This window comes from Taudactylus pleione, unplaced genomic scaffold (assembly GCF_031769625.1).
Source record: "Taudactylus pleione unplaced genomic scaffold, aTauple2 ptg000282l, whole genome shotgun sequence".
Lineage (NCBI taxonomy): Eukaryota > Metazoa > Chordata > Amphibia > Anura > Myobatrachidae > Taudactylus > Taudactylus pleione.
In genome coordinates, this window is record NW_028284684.1 from 10,053,147 (window position 1) to 10,070,515 (window position 17,369).

Below are 17,369 nucleotides of genomic sequence, written 5' to 3' on the forward strand. Positions count from 1 at the left end.
GCGACACGAGTGGGCGGCACAAACACGTGACCCATCTAGGCGTGAAACTGCAGTGGCAGACAGGATGGCATTGAAAAACTAGGCCCCAAACTGTACATAATGCAAAGAAAAAAAAGAGGTGCAAGATGGAATTGTCCTTGGGCCCTCCCAGCCACCCTTATGTTGTATAAACAGGACATGCACACTTTAACAAACCAATCATTTCAGCGCCAGGGTCTGCCACACAACTGTGGCTGAAATGATTGGTTCGTTTGGGCCCCCACAAAACAAGCTGGCAATTTATCTGTCCCTGCACAAACTGGCTCTACGGAGGCAAGATGTCATCCTCATCCTCCTCATCCACCGATTCCTCACCCTCTTCAGTGTGTACATCCTCATCCTCACAGAGTATTAATTCGTCCCTGCTGGAACCACAGGTCCCTCTGTACGTTCTGGAGGCTGGTCTCCCTGGAAGAGTTGATAATTCATTTTATGAACATCATCTTCTCCACATTTTGTGGAAGCAACCTCCTACGCCTTTTGCTGACAAGGTTCCCGGCTGCACTAAACACTCTTTCGGAGTACACACTGGAGGGGGGGCAACTCAGGTAAAATAGAGCCAGTTTGTACAGGGACCTCCAAATTGCTTCTTTTTCCTGCCAGTACAGGTACGGACTGTCTGACATGCCTACTTGGATGCTGTCACCGATGTAATCCTTTAACAGACAGACGCACGCTTTTCGCTGCTGCTTTGAGGATTCAAGTGCGGCTACAGCCCACACAATTCACAAAGACAGAAAAAAAAAAAGAATATTTTTATTGTTTGTGGAGCACACTTTGAGGGTTACACCACCCTTTAACAGACAGATGCACGCTTGTCACTGCTGCTTTGAGGATGCAAGTGCGGCTACAGCCCACACAATTCACAAAGACAGAAAAAAGAAGAAGAATATTTTTATTGTTTGTGTAGCACACTTTGAGGGTGTCACCACCCTTTAACAGACAGACGCACGCTTGTCGCTGCTGCTTTAAGGATGCAGGTGCGGCTACAGCCCACACATTTCACAAAGACCGAAAAAAAAAGAACAATATTTTAATTGTTTGTGTTGCACACTTTGAGGGTGTCACCACCCTTTAACAGACAGACGCACGCTTGTCGCTGCTGCTTTAAGGATGCAGGTGCGGCTACAGCCCACACAATTCACAAAGACAGAAAAAAGAAGAATATTTTTATTGTTTGTGTAGCACACTTTGAGGGTGTCACCACCCTTTAACAGACAGACGCACGCTTGTCGCTGCTGCTTTGAGGATGCAAGTGCGGCTACATCGCACACAAGTCACAAACACATTAAAAAAATAGTTTTTTATTTTTTGGAGCACTTTGAGAGTTACACCACCCTTTAACAGACAGACGCACGCTTGTCGCTGCTGCTTTAAGGATGCAGGTGCGGCTACAGCCCACACAATTCACAAAGACAGAAAAAAAAAAAGAATATTTTTATTGTTTGTGGAGCACACTTTGAGGGTTACACCACCCTTTAACAGACAGATGCACGCTTGTCGCTGCTGCTTTGAGGATTCAAGTGCGGCTACAGCCCACACAATTCACAAAGACAGAAAAAAAAAAAGAATATTTTTATTGTTTGTGGAGCACACTTTGAGGGTTACACCACCCTTTAACAGACAGATGCACGCTTGTCACTGCTGCTTTGAGGATGCAAGTGCGGCTACAGCCCACACAATTCACAAAGACAGAAAAAAGAAGAAGAATATTTTTATTGTTTGTGTAGCACACTTTGAGGGTGTCACCACCCTTTAACAGACAGACGCACGCTTGTCGCTGCTGCTTTAAGGATGCAGGTGCGGCTACAGCCCACACAATTCACAAAGACAGAAAAAAGAAGAATATTTTTATTGTTTGTGTAGCACACTTTGAGGGTGTCACCACCCTTTAACAGACAGACGCACGCTTGTCGCTGCTGCTTTGAGGATGCAAGTGCGGCTACATCGCACACAAGTCACAAACACATTAAAAAAATAGTTTTTTATTTTTTGGAGCACTTTGAGAGTTACACCACCCTTTAACAGACAGACGCACGCTTGTCGCTGCTGCTTTAAGGATGCAGGTGCGGCTACAGCCCACACATTTCACAAAGACCGAAAAAAAAAGAACAATATTTTAATTGTTTGTGTAGAACACTTTGAGGTGTCACCACCCTTTAACAGACAGACGCACGCTTGTCGCTGCTGCTTTAAGGATGCAGGTGCGGCTACAGCCCACACAATTCACATAGACAGAAAAAAGAAGAAGAATATTTTTATTGTTTGTGTAGCACACTTTGAGGGTGTCACCACCCTTTAACAGACAGACGCACGCTTGTCGCTGCTGCTTTAAGGATGCAGGTGCGGCTACAGCCCACATAATTCACATAGACAGAAAAAAGAAGAAGAATATTTTTATTGTTTGTGTAGCACACTTTGAGGGTGTCACCACCCTTTAACAGACAGACGCACGCTTGTCGCTGCTGCTTTAAGGATGCAGGTGCGGCTACAGCCCACACATTTCACAAAGACCAAAAAAAAAAGAACAATATTTTAATTGTTTGTGTAGCACACTTTGAGGGTGTCACCACCCTTTAACAGACAGACACACGCTTGTCGCTGCTGCTTTAAGGATGCAGGTGCGGCTACAGCCCACACAATTCACAAAGACAGAAAAAAGAACAATATTTTAATTGTTTGTGTAGCACACTTTGAGGGTGTCACCACCCTTTAACAGACAGACGCACGCTTGTCGCTGCTGCTTTAAGGATGCAGGTGCGGCTACAGCCCACACATTTCACAAAGACCGAAAAAAAAAGAACAATATTTTAATTGTTTGTGTAGCACACTTTGAGGGTGTCACCACCCTTTAACAGACAGACGCACGCTTGTCGCTGCTGCTTTGAGGATTCAAGTGCGGCTACATCGCACACAAGTCACAAACACATTAAAAAAATAGTTTTTTATTTTTTGGAGCACTTTGAGAGTTACACCACCCTTTAACAGACAGACGCACGCTTGTCGCTGCTGCTTTAAGGATGCAGGTGCGGCTACAGCCCACACATTTCACAAAGACCGAAAAAAAAGAACAATATTTTAATTGTTTGTGTAGCACACTGTGAGGGTGTCACCACCCTTTAACAGACAGACGCACGCTTGTCGCTGCTGCTTTAAGGATGCAGGTGCGGCTACAGCCCACACAATTCACAAAGACAGGAAAAAAAAGAACAATATTTTAATTGTTTGTGTAGCACACTTTGAGGGTGTCACCACCCTTTAACAGACAGACGCACGCTTGTCGCTGCTGCTTTGAGGATGCAGGTGGAATCTAGACGGGATTTGGAACCGAGGACACACTACCTCCATCAATTGTCTAAATCCCACTGCACTAATGTCGGATACCGGACGCACGTCTAACACCAACATAGCAGTCAAGGCCTCAGTTATACGTTTTGCTTCAGGATGACTGCTGTCGTACTTCATCCTCATCGCTAGGGACTGTTGGAGGGTCAATTGTTTAGTAAAAGTAGTGATGTTCCTACTTCCTCTCTGGGATGATGAACAACTCCCAGCAGCAGCAACAGCACTAGGAGGAAGTGGTTCTTGATCTTTCCCTATTTTATTTTTTTCGGAGAAAGTTTGGTCCTCCATTTATGTTATATTGATATATATACGTGCGGCTAAAGCGCACACAAACACAGAAAATATTTTTTTATTTTTGCTGGAGAGTAGTGCACTTTGTGGGTTACACCACCCTTTAAGAAATGAGCCAGCCGGCTCTTTACTTATGGGACACAGGCGCACGCTTGGCGCTGCTCCTTTGTTGATGCACGTGCAGCCACAGTGCACACAAGTCACAAACACAGAAAATATATTTTTTTTTGGTTTGGAGTGTACTTTGGGGGTTACAGAACCCTTTAACAGTCAAGCCAGCCGGCCCTTTACTTATGACACAGGCGCACGCTTGGCACTACTTTGTTGATGCACGTGCGGCTACTGCGCACACAATTCACAAACACAGAAAATAATTTTTTTTTTGGTTTGGACTGGAGTGTACTTTGGGGGTTACAGCACCCTTTAACGGTCAAGCCAGCCGGCCCTTTACTTATGACACAGGCGCACGCTTGGCACTACTTTGTTGATGCACGTGCGGCTACTGCGCACACAATTCACAAACACAGAAAATAATTTTTTTTTTGGTTTGGACTGGACTGTACTTTCGGGGGTTACAGCACCCTTTAACGGTCAAGCCAGCCGGCCCTTTACTTATGACACAGGCGCACACTTGGCACTACTTTGTTGATGCACGTGCGGCTACTGCGCACACAATTCACAAACACAGAAAATAATTTTTTTTTTGGTTTGGACTGGAGTGTACTTTGGGGGTTACAGCACCCTTTAACGGTCAAGTCAGCCGGCCCTTTACTTATGACACAGGCGCACGCTTGGCACTACTTTGTTGATGCACATGCGGCTACTGCGCACACAATTCACAAACACAGAAAATAATTTTTTTTTTGGTTTGGACTGGAGTGTACTTTGGGGGTTACAGCACCCTTTAACGGTCAAGCCAGCCGGCCCTTTACTTATGACACAGGCGCACGCTTGGCACTACTTTGATGATGCACGTGCGGCTACTGCGCACACAATTCACAAACACAGAAAATCATTTTTTTTTTGGTTTGGACTGGAGTGTACTTTCGGGGGTTACAGCACCCTTAACGGTCAAGCCAGCCGGCCCTTTACTTATGACACAGGCGCACGCTTGGCACTACTTTGTTGATGCACGTGCGGCTACTGCGCACACAATTCACAAACACAGAAAATAATTTTTTTTTTGGTTTGGACTGGAGTGTACTTTCGGGGGTTACAGCACCCTTAACGGTCAAGCCAGCCGGCCCTTTACTTATGACACAGGCGCACGCTTGGCACTACTTTGTTGATGCACGTGCGGCTACTGCGCACACAATTCACAAACACAGAAAATAATTTTTTTTTTGGTTTGGACTGGAGTGTACTTTGGGGGTTACAGCACCCTTTAACGGTCAAGCCAGCCGGCCCTTTACTTATGACACAGGCGCACGCTTGGCACTACTTTGTTGATGCACATGCGGCTACTGCGCACACAATTCACAAACACAGAAAATAATTTTTTTTTGGGTTTGGACTGGAGTGTACTTTCGGGGGTTACAGCACCCTTAACGGTCAAGCCAGCCGGCCCTTTACTTATGACACAGGCGCACGCTTGGCACTACTTTGTTGATGCACGTGCGGCTACTGCGCACACAATTCACAAACACAGAAAATAATTTTTATTTTTGGTTTGGACTGGAGTGTACTTTCGGGGGTTACAGCACCCTTAACGGTCAAGCCAGCCGGCCCTTTACTTATGACACAGGCGCACGCTTGGCACTACTTTGTTGATGCACGTGCGGCTACTGCGCACACAATTCACAAACACAGAAAATAATTTTTTTTTTGGTTTGGACTGGAGTGTACTTTCGGGGGTTACAGCACCCTTAACGGTCAAGCCAGCCGGCCCTTTACTTATGACACAGGCGCACGCTTGGCACTACTTTGTTGATGCACGTGCGGCTACTGCGCACACAATTCACAAACACAGAAAATATATTATTTTTTTAGCACTTGGGGGGAGCACCCCTGATGGACAGAGCACCCCCTGGACAACACTACAGCACCCCTTTAGGACTGGGACACTGCACAGGACTTTGGAGTGGACACAGCCCCTATGGAGAACTGACTGCACAACACAGTCCAGCCAGCCCCTATGGACTTTGAAGTAGTGGACACAGCCCCTATTAACAACAGCAGCACAGCACAACACAGCCAGCCCCTATGGACTTTGAAGTAGTGGACAACAGCAGCACTACACTACACTACACTACACAGCCCTAACTCCCACCCTCCCTCTTCACTGTCCACAGCCGAGTGAGAAAATGGCGCCGACGCGGGTACCTTATATAGGATCCAAAACCCGCGAGACTCGGAAGGCGGGATGATGACGTTTTGCCTCGATTTCAGATCCGAGTCAGGCGGGAAAAGTCGAGCCTGATTCGGATCGGACTCGGATCGGGGGGGCTCGGGGGGGTTCGGATTTCAGAAATCCGAACCCGCTCACCCCTAGTTATTATACATGTGTGCCTCCCCTGCCATTGACCTCACCACATATCACTGAACAGGAACATACCATTCTGTGTAATTAAGCAGAATTATACCTTATTATAATATAGTGGGATGTGTGCTATAAAACAAGCAAAAAAAAAAAAAGCCAAATAGTTGTTATTCCAGAGAGAAAACCAATAGCTTGCAAAACCCTACTGGCAACTTTAAATTATTTAGGAGTATTCCAAAGTCATACATCCAATAATCTATCCAGGAATTTAGATTAATTGAGCCCCAAAGAACCCCCCCCCCCTCTGAGTTAACAAAGTAGTATTACTTTATTGCACTGTTTCTGGCATTGGTAGGAGGTCTGTCACATTCTGCACGGGTTCTCCATGCTGTGCTGATCAATGGAAATTAACACAGCCCAAGAAGTCAATATCATATTATCTTCAGCACAGTGGTTATTTATTCTGCGAGTTAAATTTGTATAATGTGGACGTGATTCCAAAACAAATTTTGCAGCTGAAAAACTGGCTGTTGTAAATGTGGATAGAGGACTCAGGTCTCATACTGGGATAGTGACTATTTCTGGTTGTGCAAAGCCTGTATTGCACAGCAACCAACAAGAAGTGTCTGCTCCTATTGTTTCTCACTAGAATGTATATATTGCACATTATTTAGCAATTTTACTTAAATAGTATATTAAGATATGTCCAAAAAATGTAGACTTTCGAAGACGAAGAGCTTAGTTGCCAGTCGAATCTAATGATGACGTTTCCAGACCAGAAACAGTTAACAGAAAAGCTTTATTCTTAGAATAAAGCATCTTAATACAAGTGTTTATATAGTTTTTATTTTGAAAAAAATATTACTGCAAGTTAGAAAAACAACATAATATAAGTTATATATTATATGTACAAAAAGTTTTTTTTTCTCTTTAATACTGTATTTAACAAAAAGTGTGAAGTGTAAAAACTATGTACATTGGAGTGTGATTTATGATCATTTGTACCCAAAAGGCTGCTGTAGTGTCTATGAAAAGAATAGAAATGACCCGCTTACCTTATCCAACTATCTGAACGCATCCTATCAAAGGAAATAGTGCTGCCAATGTCACTGGTCAAACCAGGCAGAAGGCATGATTAGCGAGTAGACTGCAGGCGCCCCTATGGATCTTGCTCTTGCCTCATCATCTAAAAGCTTTATGCCAATGATGTTCACAATTTTAGCTCCAATAGGCAATGGATTGGAGCTCCTTGATGGCAAGAGGCAGGACTGGCAGAGGCTCGATTGGGATAAACCTTTGTGTTTCATCATGAATTCCGTCAGGGCAGAGGAAAGGGGACCCATATAGGTATGACCAAAATCACTGTGAACCAGGTTCAGTAACAAAACAGTCTGGTTCTTACAAATGTTAAACTCCACCCATATACTCTTCAAGTTCTACTTTAGCTTCGCTATTCTGCAGAACGCAATTCCGCATTTGTAAATTCACGTTTTTCTGAATTTATAGTCCATGTATAGAGCAGGGATGACAATAGTCACATTTTCCTGCTGTGTGGTGTAGTTGGGATTAGACTGTGAATACTTATGGACAAATTTTGCCTTGGCAAAATATACAAAATGTTGCAGCTAAATGCAAAATGAAAAGAATATTTTTTGAACCTTTTGTATATATTTGCTCATGTCTAGTCCCATGTAGGGTTGTCCACAATTAAGGTAAAGTGGGTAGAGGATTATTCTAATAAAAGAATGGTTAAAAGGTGGAATTAGACTTTAACTATCCCTTTAATAGTTGGGAAGTATGCAATTCTCTCTTATCAAGCAAAGGCTCTCACCTGTGCCACCTGTATGCCTCTACATAGTTATAGCTTCTACAGACAAGTATGACAAAGGATAATACCTAAAATAGTGATACTCAGAATACTGCTTAGCAGAGAGAGATCACCGGTCATCACACTTGCCTACTTTTGAAAAAGCATTTCAGGGAGATTGTGAAAGCAACACCTACAGTATGAGCGCGGCGGTACAGTAGGCGTGTACATCTGGGAGTCATGTCATAAGATTGATTTTGGACTGCGCTGCAGACCCATAGGTGGGGCTGCAAATGTAAATGAGCCCCAAAGATGTTAATAAGATCTATGTTGATGAAAACACACTGATACTTTTCAGGGTTTGTTCGTGTATTTTGTAATAGTCAGAAGTGATTCCACATAAGTGGCCACAAGAAACATTGGAATAGATGTATGAAGCCCAGAAACGGTATCAGCGCACGTTAAGTGCGCTGATACCGTTTCTCCCCGATGTATGGTCGGGGGTCTGGGCGGTAAATGACAGGGGCGCTATGCGCCCCTGTCATTATCGGCGCTGCTACCTACAAGATAGCAGCGCCGACAGCCTGGGCTATGTACGAACGGTCAGATCGTCTGACCGTTCGGCCGGCTGTAGCTGTCGTTATCGACAGCTACAGCCTGGCGTTAGCCTATACCCACAGCAGGGACAGCGCTATCCCTGCTGTGGCGGCTACCGGCTCCAGGGCTGCATGCGGGGATCTCGCGATACTTGCGAGATCCCGCGCATGCTCATTGGTGCCGGCCGGGCCTGACACACATCGCATCAGCACTAGGCTGATGCGATGTGGTCTGTAGCGGGTAGCGCCGGAGGGGGGAGTTAACGCTCCTCCTCTCCGGCCGGTGAGATGTTCACACATCTCACCGGTAGTGCTTCCTGCTTCGCCTCGGTAAAGAGGCGAAGCAGGAAGCGTTATAGCGGCACTTAATGTGCCACTATAATACATCTACCCCATTATTTGAAAATGCATGTAGCCACAGGGATCATTGTGCTTTATAACCAATGCAGGGAAATTATACTGATTATCCCATTTGAATGTATATGTTAGAAAGTATATATATATATATATATGTATAATTTCTTTAATATAACAGCTTCATAAAGGAGGTAAGCTGCTATCAGGGAGATGGCTAGACTCTTCAGGGAGTCAGGGAGATAGCTACTATTTCAGGGTGTCTCCCTGTTAATCAGGGAGATTTGGCAAGAAAGTGGATTTGTGTACGTTTGCTTATTTCTCCCTTGTACAGCACTGAATAGACTATTAGAAATATGTTTACTAAAGGTCGATTTCAATTGATTTTTAATCGATCTAAATCAATGTTGGATTTCTGGGGCTAGATCACACATTAACAGACAATTTTGATTAGTTTTCTTTTTTTTCTTTAAAGTGTTTAACAATGTGTCAGTTAGCCCCAGAAACACATAGATTTAGTTCAATTTAAAATCGACCTTTAGTAAAACTACCCCTCAGGCTTTAAACTACTGATGACAGATATACAGATATACTGATATATATATATATTGCTAAACATGCAAAGATAGCCAATAACTGAACAGATATAATGTTAGTAAATATTGTTGCTAAATGGTAATATTTTTTTTATCATGCTAAACCAACTGCTGCATTGCTAGTAACACAAATACGCTAATCAGAAGGGGGAAAATATCTAAATCAGCATAGAAGACTTGTTCAAGTGACAGTGCCAGACAGATTTAAACCAGAGGACAGATACAGCACCAATCCAGGAGGCATCACTTGTCCAATTAAGAGATTCCTTCAAGATGGAAGGGAAAAGAGCTTTCTTATTTCTAAACACTCTTGAATATGAGTTGGAGTAGGGCAGTTCATGTCAATAAATCCTAGTACTGGTACTAGACAAATGAATAGGAAACTGATGAAAACATCCTAGAAGCAATCCTTCCAACTGAAGCTGCAATCTGCTGCAAGAAAAATGTATTTTCAGATACATACAAGGCAGGAATTGAGGCTATGTATCATCGCATGATTTGCTCTCTCGCACTGAAAAATTATACAGGAACAGCCAAGTTTAACATATGTGAAAAAATTTGCATACAGGATTAATAGTGCCTTGTTTGTGCAAGGTTTGTGGGTATGCCAGGTACTAAGCAATGAGAGTGGTGGTTTAAAATATTTTGAATAGCATAATAACTGGATCAAAATAAATAAAAAATTATCACCAATGCAATGCCTACTCATTCACATAGACAATTTCATTAACAGTCAAAATAAATATGTGAAAACATAAATTCTAGGTCTATTTTGGAACTCTTTAATTCATCAGTTAAAGTTGTGCCCTACAAAGGGAAATGATGTCCCACTTCTAAAGAACAACAGGCAAGATTTGAAAATGTGTATCCACATACCTGAGAGTGTTACAAAATTATCTTTAAGGCATAGTTGTCCACCCTCTCAGAATTTCCAGGAGACTCACAGGTGAGTTCTCCAGGCTTGCCGGATAGTGGGCAATACTCCCACATGCAACCCAATTTCCCAAAGGGATCAAGGAGCATGATGATTCATTTCACAATAAATTGCATCATCGTGGCCCTGTCCCCGAGCTGCAATGCCGCCAATCACGGCAAAACATTGCAGATGTTGGGGCCATGATGATGGGAATCATCATAGAGTCAAATGCCCGCCCCTCCCTCCATTGACAGATCGTGCAGAAGCCTCTAAGCAAAGACTGGCAAGTATGCTTTAAAGTGTAAGTTCAACTGTCATGGTTTCAGTAGCACAGTCCTGATTTGAGGGGACTGTCCCATCTCCCTGTAGTCGACATAGCTGCATTGACTTGCAGGGGTCAGGAAGTACATTGTTGCCCCAAATACCATAGACAGATGTCTCTTGTGCTCTTTCTAAGCTGTATCTTAAGAAAAGTCCAAAGTTTGGAGGGGTATTTCAAAGTGTACTTATTGCCGACACACAGTGAAAGAAACCATTTGGTAGCTAAAACTAGAGATGTGCGCAGACTCCCATGTTACGGTTTTGGTTTCGGAAATACCAGTGTTTTGGTTCTTTTCTGTTTTAGTTTTGTATCGCTTTAAAATTGATAAAAACAGCTAAAATCATGTAATTGCTACCTGTTTACATGCATCCAAAACCCAAGATTCAGTTTTTGAATCCGAGTTCCTAACTCGGTTCTACTTGGAACCCCAAAAGTGATCCGAGCCGAACTTGATTTGACTAGGAACCCCTAAGTTTGTGTGTGTACAGGTTTCAGCAAAACCGAACAGCATATCTCTAGTTACAATAGGAACTAGTGGCAAAATAGCTTCTCCCACAGTGCCTAGCACATTCTCCATGGCTCAGTGTAAAAAATGCCTGCCTCCGCTTCATACATTATGTGTATATTTGTGTGTGTGGAGGGGGTCAGGGGGACAAAAAAACAAACAAACAACTTTTACAAACTAACATATATAAGACCAGTCATACCTAGTTGCTACCATACTAAGGGGCCCATTTATCAAAGATCATTTGAGGTAAATTCCCCGAAAACACCTGTTTTTGGGGGTTTACCTCAAATACTTAGTATCCCCCGAATGTATGAAGGAGGGACTGCGATCCCTCCATTGCCGCCGGCAGCCGCCTCCCCTATAGGTTTCTATGGGGGATGCGATGCTGCCAAATGTATCAATATCGGGAATGCTTCTGCAGATAGCATTAGCCGCTGTGTCCTATGGGCACTTACCGCATTTGAGCCGGCGGAGGGATCTTCCAGATGCCTCCGCCGGCAATGGGCGCTGCTCATGTGCAGTCCGCAGGACTGCGCATGCGCAGCAGCCCGGAATGCGCTCCGGCCACATCGCAGGGACGGGCTCTTTTCGGAGCCCGTCTCCGTGCATGTGCCGGGTCATACATTCGGCCGGTATGATCGCATTTTGCAATGCGATCATGGGCGATACTGCATGCCCCAATCGCATTGCAAAATGCGATCCTTAATAAATGGGCCCATAATGCTGTTAAATGATCCAGAAATTTAGTTTTATTTAAGAAGCAGCAGCTTTTGTAAGCTGCTGCTGTCCAGGGGGCTGCAGGTGAAAATTTAAAACGGCACCTGCAGTTAGTGTACAGCATGACGGGCTTTACACTGACTGCCGGCGGCGGGGAGGGGGTGTTGGCCACAAGAAAAGTCTGAAAAACTTGCCAACTTTTGCGGGCGGCCGAGAGCGCTACCCGATTTTCAGGACACTCCCAGCCAGTAGAGTTGGAAAGTATTATTACTGAACCAGAAATTGCTAAATTACAGTATGGTGACTAGTGTTCTTTACTCTGAAATATACAAAGATCCCCCAGGCACAATTCTTTTGAAAGAGCCTATTTCTTCCAATACATAGTACAGACTTCTGTGTTGACACATATGGGAATATTTACTAAACAGCGGGTTTTCAAAGCTAGTGATAATCAGCGGCACATTTTTTCACTATTCCCTGATATTACACAAGCATACAAATTTATTATGCAAATGAATGTTATAAAAATGTTGCAATGTTTATATAATGTATCACTTTACGTAACAGATCTGCATGTAATGAGTAGTTGAGGCTACAGACAAGAAAAATGGCTGTACCTAGCAGAATTTCAGTACATGGTTCCTGTGTGAAGATCGTACAGTAATGCGCTTTTGTTTTTTTTCTGTGTGTACTGTGCCTATGAATTGGGAAGGGAGTGATATGCTTGATCATTTCTGATTGTACATCACTGCATATTATTTTCCTGTTATGTTTAAATAAAGTATAAATAAACAAATGATAAGATAGCATTAATCAAAACTGGAGTTATTTGTTTAATCTTATTATGAAAAATGTGGATTTAATCTCTCCTATCATCAGCTAGAGGAGTAGCCAGCAGCAAAACAGAACAGTCTTTACAACATATCAAGAATAACAGTAATAAAAGAGCCATTCCAGTACTTCCCTAGCGCATGCTGAATTTTATTGCACAATGTGGCACATCTGGATGTAGAATATAGTTCATAAGTGAAGGGAAATGTTTGTGTTGATACTGTACGTCTAATTACAAGAAACAACTATTTTCTGGAATTCGACTAGTTTGTTTCTTGTGAGAACCACATCATTCCAAAAGCTTTAATCCTACAGTTCAGCAGACAAAACCCTGAGAGGGATTGTGAGCTGGACAAGGGGGGGTCAGGATCACTCAATTAAAGCGCTCTTGGAGCTCAAGCACGCTGACATTGTAATAAGTTTGTACGGCCTTTCAGAACAGCCCGTGAAGTATAAAATCGCACTGCCTGATGCAGACAGTGCTCCCTGCTCACTGCAGGAAATTAATATCTCGCCCTTTTATCTCAAAGAGCCATGATCGGGAACTCTCAGCAGCTGCTGTTGATGCTGGTAGATTCTGGCACAATTGCTGGCTTCTAAAAAGCATTGCTGAGCTGAAGCTGATCTTAATTCCTGCAGAGCGAGATGCTCTCACAATGCTGAATTGTTTCTCAGGGAATCTTTTTAAATATTAAGGGATCCTGAAAGCTGGCTTGACATACCTTTCTATGGCCTAAGCTTCTTCTGCTTAGAAGTTTTTGGCACCCTCTTGGTTGACATAATTAATCAGTAGGGATAAGTGTGTTGAGTCACTACAATATTACTTCTTATATTCAGCAACTGCCCCCTACCTTAAAGTCTGAATTTGGAAGATATGCATTATATTCTGTATTACATTAGGGCTATACTATGTCTAAGGGTGTAATAAATAGAGGATTTTGTCCGCACAGCAGTAATTTTGTCAGTTTAGATTAATCCTCTGATCCATGAATTTACTGTGATTTTGTTTCACATGATTCCCAAGTAAGGTATTAGTGGTATCTTGTGTCAGTTATGCCTCCTCTCACTCACTTTTTTAAATATTAGTTAAAAAATTATTTAAGGTAAGTTTTATTTAATAGATTGTAAATTAAATGGGTTTAATTATTTACAAGAACCTAATGAGTGTTGCTGTGATGCATTTATATCCATAATATTCTAAAACTATATAATCAAGCACAAGTTGTGTCCACTGAGGAGACCCCCATAAATGTGGAACACATAAGCGCACACCCCATTGCAGAGTTTAAAGGGCCACAACCAAATTGTGTGGCTGAGAGTGCCAATAATATTGGAGCATTTTGCTTAGACAATTATTATACTACTCAACATTTTCTGCAGGAATGAAAGTTATTACGAATGTCACAGATCTCATGTTAACTAATGCCCATTTGTGCACTCAAGAGAAAGAAGCAACATGGTAACAAACAGCTGTTTCACATTATGGACAATGTCCTGGCCAGGAAACTGGGGACCTTTTGCAAGGATATTAACAATTTAGCTTTAATCTGACCCTCAGTGTATGGGGTGTTATCAATGATCCTGATCTTAACTAGGTTTTAATTGGGTCTTGTATCAGATGTAGGCTTTATTCAGATGTAGGCTATTTCTACATATAGTAACCATTTCCTCAATTGTTCGCAAATGTACAAATCCAACTTTTAATCCATTTTAGTCAAATAAGTAAATGGCATAAAGGTTTGTAACAATAAATCTGTATTGTTTGTCCATAAAGTACAATGATGTGCTATACTGTGTCTTAGGTGCATTCTGGTAATTTATTCTGTCTCTTCAAATGGATGTAGGCTATGCTATGTATGGGTTTATGTCAATGTTTATCAGCAGTTTAACTGTAACAGAGAATGCTGATTAAAATGAAACACTGGCTTCTTTCAGAGAGTTTAACATCATTACAAATTCAGTTTTAAACAAAAATTGGAAGAAATGGTTACCCCCAGGATATAAAGTTGTAGAAATGGTATCTTCAAGTGCCATGGGAAAAAAGGCTGGCAGGGGATTTAAACATGCCCAACAATAAGAAGCCTCTTATGCGTAATCCCATGAGGTCATAGGAGCCCACCAAAGCTTGCCAACAGAAGCAATGTTAAAGAAAGGCAACACACATAACAAGCTAGGTCCTGCCAAGATCAAAAGATACCAATTGTCAATATCATATGATTCTCTGGTGATGTTCTTCCACCGAAACCAGTCACATTGGTATGTCATGCATGAAAAGGCTCACCTTATCCCACATCATTAGAAAGCACTTCTGTCACTTACACTTAGTCATTTAGGTCTCTCTCTTGAACAAATAGAAATCTCAATGGTCATAGTGCTTAGCAAAGGATTAATAGTTTTGTATTCTGTGTAGCAACTTAAGTGTGTGAATAGATAGATAGATAGATAGATAGATAGATAGATAGATAGATAGATAGATAGATAGATATGAGATAGATAGATCGATCGATCTATATCTATATATATCTCTATATATCTATATATGTCTATATATATATATATATATACAGTATATACACACGCATTTACAATAACATATCTTGTAATTTTGTAATGTATATGAAATGTAGTGCACTGATGAAAGCTATAAACATTACTAAGCATTTCTATTTATCTTGCAGGTAAGATGATAACTTAAAGTAGTACTCTGCCTGTACTACAATAAGTGCTGGTTTATTACCTAATAGGAAACAAATATGAGAGCAGAGGCTAAATACACTGTGTTTAACACACAACATCACTTACATGATGTAACCCACTACGGATACAATTAAGTACAATAAAGCATGTATCAGGGCATCTGTGCCCTTTGAGGAGTAATGAAAAGCGCCTGTGATAAAGTGCTTTCATCTATCTACATGGCATTTATAACTTCCACAGCTCACACACTTATTCCTAGACGTTTCCAGTAAATCCTGTATATAAGATTGGAGCAGATCACAGCTTCAGATTGCTATGGGGCTTACCTCGGAATAACAGCATCCCAAGTATGAGACTGACAAGTGCACCAAGGCGCTGGGAACGTCTCCACTGACACAATCCAGAAGTGCCCATAGCTGTACCCAGCATGCAGGTCTGCCCCGTCACATGGAAGGTGAGGCTGCCCAGATAGTAGTGACCATGGGAGGTGCATAAAGGGACTCTTCCCGGACAATCAGCAATTCAAGATTGTTCAAGTTTACAGGTATGATGAGTATGTGTGATCTGAGCTTAAGTTTGTGCCTGAAACTCCTGCATCGCTGCTCTCCCTATCAGGCTTTGTCCTGGGCTCAGATCACAGCTATGTCCTTCAGGCAAATCCTGGTGATCCCGGAGCTTGTGATGAGGGTTCCCCTAGCACGGTGTCAGCATGCACTGGGTAGAAGAGGAATGGATGCTGCGCCTCTGCGATGGGGAAGTACTTGCGGGCTGTTAGAGAATATCACTGGTCTGCTCCAGGGTGCAGAACTTTCCCTAGCTGTACTCAATGCCCCGCTAGACTCCCTAACGGTGGCCGGCGATCTCAGCTGCTGTAGAGGAAAGTGAAGTTATTGTGCTGTGTGATGCTTGTGGCCCCCGCAGCACCTCCCTCCCCTGCATGCTGGTCCTCATCTCTCTTCCCAAACCCACCAACTCTCCCCGAATCATAGTAAGAAGAATATGGGGAAGGGCTTGCCAGACAGACGGGAGCGATAACCAATGCGATGCCGTTACTGCACAGAGGGCGTGGCTATATATTGCATACTTGTGGATGTGTTCATTCACGCAGCTCAGTGATCACACAGACTAATGGGGATAACCTTTTCATTGCTGAATAACCTGAGCATCCAATAAGAATGTGCAGTAAGATAAATGCTACTGAAGAACTATCTTTATTATTTTAATATCCATAGTAAACGTGGGTTTCACTGTAAACAAAAACAGTAAGAAATATAGCACATTAAGCACACATCTATGTTCTCGGAAACAATCAAAACGATTTATCTAGTGCTAAGAAACTTAAGGCCTGATTGAGAGATGGACGCTAATGCGATCGCAGCTGCGATTTCATACGCAATGTAGCAGTGAAAATATGCTAATATTAGCAAAGATCACCTGAGCATAAAGAAGCTCACTGCTGCTTTCCTACCTACGTGCGTTGATGCATAGCTGCGTATATTTCGGTAACATCAGAGCTGCGCATGCACTCGCAGTGGCTAATTTATGCACGGCCATGTAACAGCGTTTAAACGGACAGGCACTCCTGCGTTTTTCTGACCACTCCCCATTACCACCCCTAAATACTGACAACCTGTCATTCACTTTGTGATGGGATCCTATGTGCAGCCGCAATCGCAATGCGATCGCTGCACGCTCACAGTCCGGCTCATACACATGCACAATGGCAAACAATCGCTTGATCTGCATTAAAATCGCATTAGCGTCCATCTCTGAATCAGACCCTTAGTAAGGCATTTACATTTATAGTGCTATTACACAAATCCTAAGCAATGGGTCTTTCAGAACAGAAATAAGTGACCTGCTTATAGGAA

The 17,369-nt window shown here is 42.7% G+C and overlaps 1 protein-coding gene across 1 annotated transcript in view; it reads right to left on the reverse strand.

Annotated features, from left to right (window-relative positions):
• Positions 1–16,362, reverse strand: part of TMEM132C (transmembrane protein 132C) — a 594,252-nt gene extending 577,890 nt beyond the window's left edge. The window contains exon 1 of the mRNA XM_088482165.1: positions 15,825–16,362. Within this exon, the coding sequence (XP_088338291.1) occupies positions 15,825–15,927 (103 nt within the window). The 5' untranslated portion in view covers positions 15,928–16,362. The remainder of the gene's footprint in view (positions 1–15,824) is intronic.
• Between the last annotated feature and the right edge of the window lie 1,007 nt (positions 16,363–17,369).